Consider the following 8,273-nt stretch of genomic DNA (forward strand, 5'->3'; position numbering starts at 1 on the left):
TCATCTGAAAAAAGAGAAAACTTAAGTCCGATGTCCTGAAAACACCACTCATTCATCATCAGTGGAGGAAAGACCTCATACAGTCAAGACACTTAACCTCACACTCTATTCTCACCAGGCAGACGAGAGGAAGTGAGCCCTCAAGCTGGCGGACTGCAAAGGGCCATACCTGCTGATTCTCCTGAGCCCGGGCCTGGGGGCCAGAGGTGGCCTGTGCCGGTGAGGAGGGGAGGTTGGGTGAGGTAGGAGGCGCTGTGCTGGTGTGCGGCTGCGTCAGGAAGGCCTGCTGTTCTGGGAAGTCCGGGGACAAGGTGGAGGCACGAGTCCTGCCCTCGTGGGAGGTGACAGGCTGCTGGCCAAGCACCAAGAGCACCAACTCTTCTTTTTCCCGGCACATGTCTGTAGAGATGTCATGGAGGCTCAGATAGTCCCGCAGGTCCTTCACCTTCATCTTCATGAGCTCCTCTCGCTGAAAGGCTGTGGCTCGGAATCGTTGGCAGAGAAGGCAGAGGCGGGGCCCATTCCCCACTTGGTTCGAACAGATCATGCAGAAATTTTTCTTACAGTCCAGGCAGGTCTGCTGCTTGGACCAAGAGGCAGAGGACACCATGTCAGATTGCAAGAACAAGACAGAGTGGGATGGGAGCTGTCGGCTGCCAAACCTACGGAGGCCTCTGTGGTATTGGCACATTCTGAGGAGGAACCTGAGTTGAGTATTCATGTACAGGACACTACATTTACTTTTCTACTGGAGGATTATTCTATTCATGTGACAGAAAAATGAATGCTGGAATTAAGAGTATCATCAGCTTTATAGTCAAAAGTACTGCATTTTTATCAAGTCTCCCCCTTATATTTCCTTGGTATCACCTTGGCTAAGTAACTTAGTTTCTCTGGTCCTCAGTTTCCTCATCTGTAAAACAGGGGTGATAAAAGTATTTCACTCATTGGATAGCTGTAAAGATAAGAGACAATACACTTACATAAATGTTTAAGTGTTTTATTACTGCTGCTAGGAAAAACAACCTAATTATGACAGCCAGGACTCAAATCTAACCTATGATTCTTTATGCTTCTTTGCTGAGCCAAGAAATGCATAAAGGTTACCAGGGTGATGGTGGTAGTCAATTAATATTATCAATTAAATTTCCTGAGGCACTCCTCTAGGTAGAGCTATACTCAGCTTCCCAATCAATGAATTCTCAAAGAAATCCCTCACATTAAGTATTCAAGTACTTTTCCCTGTCTCGCAAAGCACCAGAGGCCTAGGGAGGTTGATCAAGGGCAGGCCCGGGATGTACGCTAAGGTCTGCAGGAGGTCAGTGCTCACAATCGAGCTCTTCCCTGGGTCATGCTGCCTAACAGCCCCTGCAATGCCGCAGTGCTAGTGAGTCGAAGGCTTGGTTTTCCACCTGCAAACTCCTGAGCCAGCACCCAATCCTCAGGAGCTAGTGTCCAGGTTCCTCAGGAAGGGAATTCACTGGTGCAGAAGAGCATATCCAAGACAAATATTTAGACAGCTCCAGGAAACCCTCTGGACATGCTTAGTGAATTCTCATTTGTAAAGTACAAAGTGTCTCAGATGGGTGACAAGCGCGCCTGGCAGGCAAGCTGGTACCGCCTGGCAGTAACTACTCCCACAATCGCAGACAACACAACACTGCAAGCCTTGCTCAACTTACAGGAAGCCAATCCCTTGCCCCATAAGCTGAGTGAGCAGTGACATCTTTTTGGGGGCTGCTCTGGCCCAGACGGGTCGCCTTCCCACAGGAGAGGTAACTCCTGGGCATGCTGGGATGATCCTGGAGGGCACACTCACTAATCTTGTAAAAAGAAACTTTCAGCCCATGGAGCTTTAGACATAATGAATTTCTGCTCCCTCTTTGTAAGTATAGAGAGCTATGCAAGCTAAAGAGCACGCCCAAGGCTTGTATGCCCACAGTGGGGCTCACAAGCACTCTGGTGTGAGGTGGAGGTGTTAGTCTGCATGGCTGAGAGTTCTACTGAGTTTCTCTCTGTCACTTGTGTGGTACAGGAAAATGGACAGAATGTTTACAGTCCAGTTTTGCCCAATAATACTGAGAAGGCATTGCAAAAGAACATATATCACACCTTCTCATTCTCTATACAGTTATAACCACACAATAAAATGTTCACAGACTAAACTTAAAAGGATGCAATGCTGCACTGAATGAAACGGTTCTGGGATTAGCAGCCACCCAGTTGGAAAATGGATGCTAACGGGGTACTGGGGGCTCATTCATATCTAAAGCTTTTCTATTTTAGGATGAATGATAGTGAAATGAATAGGTTTTGGTACCATAAAGCTGTAGGCCCTGACATGGAATACTGCTTCAGTCACTGCAGTCTGAAAAGACATAGCTTGACACAATTAAAATGCCTAAGTTGCTCAATCAGTCAGATTTAAACAACCCTCTATTCTTTCTTCAAATGTGTGTGGCTTAGTGGATGAAGATCAGAATGTAAAGGCAGCAACCCAGCTTCTCCCACCCGGCTCACCAGGAACTCTGAAGTAAGCCCGCATCTGAAGCACACCCCAAAAGCACAAGATAGTGCTCCAGGCTAAAATCCCAGCTTGCATAGGCAGGAAAGAAGAAAGGAAAAAAGGAAGGGGGAAACAGCTGTCAACAAACATATTCTGAATGAACAAAGGAAATACCTGTGTATAAACCCAGCAAAGGCTGCAAACAGACTGAGTGACAAGGTAGCATGAAAGCTGAACTGGTTGAGCCCATGTGTCTGGGAAATACCAGAACTGCCCTGGCAGCATCAAAAGCCTGAAAAGGCCCTGCCTTTGGGGTGCCTGACTGTGTTGTTCCCCTTTCCTTCCCTTCTAACTGTGCCTCTTTACCTGTATTTCCTAACTCAGGCCAGGCTCACTTTCTCACCCTACCAGGCATTCCTTCCTGCAGCCCACTGGGTGAAAAAAGGGCAGTCTGAGTAAATCCAGCCAGCCCCTTTCATAAGGGAACTTTCGTAAAACATAACCTCTCAGATCCTACACAGCTGAAGGTCGGCCTCTTGAGGACTGCTGTAAGAGTCCAATGAGATCACAGGGGGGCACGCAAGAAAAGGCACCGGTCACCTTCTATCTGTCCCCACCTCTGCCTCTCGGAGCTTTCGCTAGGGCGCCAGGACAGCTCCACTCCTAGATCTGGGTGTCTCTTCCATGTTTCCAGCATGTTTCCTCAAGCTGGTGCAGCTAAAGCAGGCCCAAACTGCCTCCAAACCTGTCAGGGCTGCTGCTGAACCATATGTAGGTGTTACCAGTACAGATGGATACTGAGTTTGTGGTAAAATTACAGCCTGCCATTTCTCTCCAAGACCAGAAACTCCAAGGCGGCAGATGATGTTCTCTCTGTAATGTCTTTAATGCTATCTTTGTCCTGTACCCAGTGAGCACTGCAAAATACTGACCACAATGAACAATGAAGCAAAGAAAAAAGGACAGCAGAATCCATGTAATCATTTCAATTCAAACATTTCTAGAAAAAGACATTTTAAAAGCTTGTGGCTGTTAAATGCCAAGCCCTTAAGATAACGTTGATCCACTTAAGCATGAAATTACAAATGAAAAATTCTCATAGGAGAAAACATTGCTTAACATTCACAAAATTCACTGTGAATTGCACGGAATTAATTCACACACTTCTGGCAAGAAAACAGTATCACAATGACCACCTTTCCATCGAAATTGGAACTCCCCTCTCACACGAAGAGTGCTTCTTGTTAAGAAAGACTTTTAATCTCCGTACTCCTGCAGATTTGCCCCATCTGCAAGCTCCATGCCTTCCTTCATCGCCATCTCCTTAGCCCAGGCAACACCGGACATACAGTATCTATACAATTAATTTATTTTCCGAGGCACAGAGGGAAGTTCCTTACTTTAAACCACTGCCCTGCTCCTAGGCATCCAGAAGGCGATCCCGTCATCTTCACTTGACCTCCTCCTGCATTTCACCTGTTTTCACTGCTGTAGGTCCTTTTATCTTCATAGCTCAGCACTTTAGTGTCTGAGTTTTGGATTTTTCATTTGTAAAATGGGTGAACAAATACTTCACACAGAAGCTGGCACCAATGGCTGCTTACTAAGCGGTAGCTACAGGCTTTAGTCAGCCCCCACCCTAGGCTGGGTATGGAGAACTCACCAGCTGCACACAGGCTTCCAAGATGCTATTCCTACCATACTACCCAACATCCCTCCTGCTGCAGCTGAATCCACGACCTGAAAGAGAACAATCATGCCTATTTTTGTTCCCAATCTTCCTGAAGGTTCCTTGTGGTGTGGAGGACACAACTCTTTACCATGGCAGTTAATGTCCATCACCGCCTCACCCCAACCTGACTGTAATTTCTCAAGTGCCCTGCACTCTGGTCATACAGTTCACAAATGCACCCCATATGAAGCTTTGCTTCATCCAGCAAGAATTATCACCTAACACCTCCAAATGCCAGCACCTGAATCTTCCTAAGTGGAATCTCCCCACTTATAAAAAAAAAAAAAAAAGTTTACTCCCCAGCTGGTAAGTTTTCTGAGGGAAAGAGCTAAGTCTTAGCTCTGTCACACAGAGTTATCACCTCTCGCAGCCAGTGCATGATAGAAATGGGCCATTAATTAAAACCAGCAGCACAGAATGGTCAGCTATAAAATCATGAAAAGAGAAGCTGTCCAATAAGGCTACTCAAAAAGTTGTGCTGCACTTACTATGTATCAGTCACTATTCTATGCGCTAGGGACAAAGTTGTAAGCAAAACTGACAAAATCACTAATTCAACATTCCATCTGAGAAGATGGGTAATCTACAAACATGTTCATATCATGTGGTGATAACCATATAAAGAAAATAGGTGTAAATAACCTACTGCAAATTCACCTCCCCATTTAAACAAGGGTCTTTCATATTCCTTTTTTGATAACAGACTTTGCCACTTTAACCCGCAACTGTTCCTAGAATTTCTCACAGAATAAAGTAATGAAAAACAGCCAGCCCTTGGCCACCTAACAAACTCTCAATATACCTAAGGAGGCCCTGAAAATACTAGTTAAACAGAACACTTACTTTCTTTATGAAATGTTTATAAGTAACAGTTCGTATTTCACAGACTGTTGTAAGATTCAATAAGGCCATGCATTTGAAATGCTACGCTCAGTGCCCAGTACAACCCAATTTCACCTCCATCTGAAACTACACCCCACCTAGCTACCTCAGTGAGAAGACTGAGTGTCTACGAGGTGCCTTCTACTCTTTACTTCAGGCTCGAGCTACTGACTCCGTGTTTTACAGGGTCGCTTCTGCTCACATAGCCACAGACCCTGGGCCACCTGCCACCACTCTGGTTGAGTTCTCACAGTGACTAGGCAGCCAGGCAAATCACAGCAATGTACTCACCTTCACTGCACTATGGTGATGCCACCCACAGACAAAATGTTTAGGTGCTGGAAGGGACCAGCACCTTCCTGGTACACAGAGTGGGTGGGTGGTCAGCACCTCAAGCTGCAGAAATTCTAATGTGTTGAATGTCTTCTGGGAAATAGCTTTGGGCCTCAGAACTGCATTTGAAAACTGGAGCTGCCATTTAATGACTGTGATGCTGGGGCACTACCTAAGTAGAAGGGTAAGGATGAGTAGCTTCAATGTCTCTCAAGCTGTTTATCAGGAACTTGACACAAAGAGTTATTCCCTTTTCACGTTAACTCTAAGTCTCAGTTTCTCGTGTGTAAAATGGAAATCTAGGGACTGAAAACCAATGTCACAGAGTTACTACATTGGAGTTAATGCTTTAAACTGTCCCTGATATATAATAGAAGTTTTAAAAAAGTGTATTTTTTTTCTTTCAAATTTCCCATTATCACTACTTTAACATCACATTCTGGCCTGCAAGCCTCTCGTTCTGCAGAAGAATGCAGAATGCAGGGATCCTTTCTCTAGTTCAGGGTTTACCTGCAGCCCGTCAATCCTGACCACAGAGAATACGCCACTCCTGGGCACTGACCCTCACACCATTCCCAAAGGATCATTCCACAGCTGCCTCAATAATGTGGAAAGCAAGGCGGGCCAGCCCTTGAGTGCAATCTGCTACTGCAAATGGGCTCCAATACAGAGGCATACCTGACATCACCTTTGACAAAAGAACAAATTAACCTGCAGTCAGGCCTTTTATGGTGTCAATAAAGGAACTAACACTGTGTGCCTGCTGTTACCCAAGCGACATGCTGGGCACCCTCCATTGCTTATTTTAGTCTCGCAACACTGTGAAATGGGTATAATGATTCTAGAGATGGGGAAACTGAATCTCAAGAGGTCAAATCACACAATGAGTGGAAAAGCTGCCACCTGAATTCAGGCCTCCTTAGCTCCAAATTGAGGCTGAGGTTCTGGGCTTTGCTTATCCTTCTAAGCTCTTCTTCTATACTTTCCTGACAAGTCTGAGTAATCAGCACTGCTCAGCAAAGGCAGCCTGGCAGGAGTCAGAGATGGAGTCAGCAGGCTTACCTGAGAGCCTGAGGCTGGAGCACCAAAATAGGCAACACTCACCTTCCTGGCCATGTTTACAAAGTGGGCTCCACAGGCCTTGCAGCTTGGTTCTGAGCCTGGTGGAGAAGGGAAAGAGCTGTACCCAGGGTTGGAATAGGCTTGTGTCCTGGCTCCCTGGGGCAGTGGGGCCTCCTCAGGCTGTCCATCCAGGCAAAACCAGTTGCAGCAGGTTGCCCACATGATAAAATTTGCTGCAAGGGAGAAAGGGGGAAAGGTCAGAGTTGAGACACACCTCGAGTGGTGTTTCCACTCCCAAGGGCACAGGTGTGTAGAAACAGTCAGTCCACACCAGTGTCAGAGCTGTGGTGAGGCCTGCTCCTCTCACAGCTGCCATTGTGCTTCAGAGGTGTGTAGACATCCTCAGGACAATAGCAGCTGCCAAGCTGGCAGACTAAGCTGGAAAGGTTGCAGGTCTTGGTTTAATCTGAGATCTAGCATCAAAGAAAATGTCTCCCTGCATCACCAATTAGAAGTAGCCTAATACTCACTTCATTCTGGAACCTGGCTTTGCCCCTAGTGTTCAGACAGAACTTTATTATGCACACACTCTGACCATGGAATGAGGCATTATTTCCTTTCTGTTGATGAAGATAACTCAGTTCAAAGATGTCAAAGGTCACACGCAAATGAATAAAAAACTGAGATTCTGAAAACCTAGGTCTTTCGACTCTAAGCCTCGATGTTCTTTTCACTATTCCACCTGTTCCTTGGCTCCCCTCTGTGGGCAGCACTCTTTTATTTGTACCTCCAACCCTATGTAAGTTCTTCCATGGCAACTATAATGGTTTTGTGCACAGATATGTTTACCCTTTGTTTCCTACCACTGAATCATCAATTCCTTCAGAGCAGAGAGCACTTCTTACTTATGCCTGCACTACATCCTGGAAGAGCTGTGCACACAGCAGATACTCAACAAATGCTTGCTTCCTTGCTGAATCAGTACATCTGTGGTCTTATTAAGGGATTTTTGGATTATTATCTCCATTCTACATATAAAATACAAGTATGGGAACAAAGGGGTTGATGAATTTTTTTTTATTTATTTATTCATACAGAATTGGGGTATAGGCCAGAGATGCAGAATGTGAGAGGATTCACCAGAGACAGAGTGGGGAGCAGAACAGGCAGATCCATGAAGTACATACACTGCTGAGGGGAGCAGCGGGCGGGTCAGGAGAGGTCTGCCACGCCATGTGGTCACCTCCAGGGCAGGCGGGAATCGAACTCATGAGGAAGTGGCTTGAGCTTCTTAGTGCTGTGCTTTAACCCGCTGTGCCACCAGGGAGGGCCAAGGGGTTGATGAATTTTAAGGTCACCAAACAAAGAGGTTCCAATCCCTCAAATGTCAGAGTAAACATAAAGATGGCAAGAGGGTCCATTAAAATGCCAAGCATTGTTACGATAAAGAAAGAGTATGCTTTTCTCAGTAGACCAAGGCAGTCAGTATTGAACAATTTGAACCTGAACTCTGCACAGAGGTAATAAATGTAACTTTAGGAGTTATTGCTCAATAACCAGTTCACACAAAAGAATGATACTTTCTGCTGACTCTTGACTCACTGAAAATGCCTTTGTCAAAGGAAGGGAAAGAAATAAAGAAGCCAACTGGCTCAACCTTGGGTCATCTTATAGAGGAAAAGAAAGAGGTCCAGCAGGGGGAAGTAACTCCCCGTGTTGTAACAACTCACCCCAGTGGGTGTGTCTGAGTAAGGCCTG

The 8,273-nt window shown here is 45.8% G+C and overlaps 1 protein-coding gene across 2 annotated transcripts in view; it reads right to left on the reverse strand.

Annotated features, from left to right (window-relative positions):
• The window catches only part of RFFL (ring finger and FYVE-like domain containing E3 ubiquitin protein ligase), an 18,023-nt gene extending 11,278 nt beyond the window's left edge, over positions 1 to 6,745 (reverse strand). The window contains exons 1-2 of one of the 2 annotated variants that reach the window (XM_004684905.2): positions 6,558 to 6,745; positions 170 to 580 (exon numbers count right to left, since the gene is read on the reverse strand). In XM_004684905.2, the coding sequence (XP_004684962.1) occupies positions 170 to 580; positions 6,558 to 6,737 (591 nt within the window). In that variant the 5' untranslated portion in view covers positions 6,738 to 6,745. The remainder of the gene's footprint in view (positions 1 to 169; positions 581 to 6,557) is intronic. The other variant, XM_012726377.1, reaches the window with a different exon arrangement.
• Between the last annotated feature and the right edge of the window lie 1,528 nt (positions 6,746 to 8,273).

This window comes from Condylura cristata, unplaced genomic scaffold (assembly GCF_000260355.1).
Source record: "Condylura cristata isolate star-nosed mole 26May11 unplaced genomic scaffold, ConCri1.0 scaffold00017, whole genome shotgun sequence".
Lineage (NCBI taxonomy): Eukaryota > Metazoa > Chordata > Mammalia > Eulipotyphla > Talpidae > Condylura > Condylura cristata.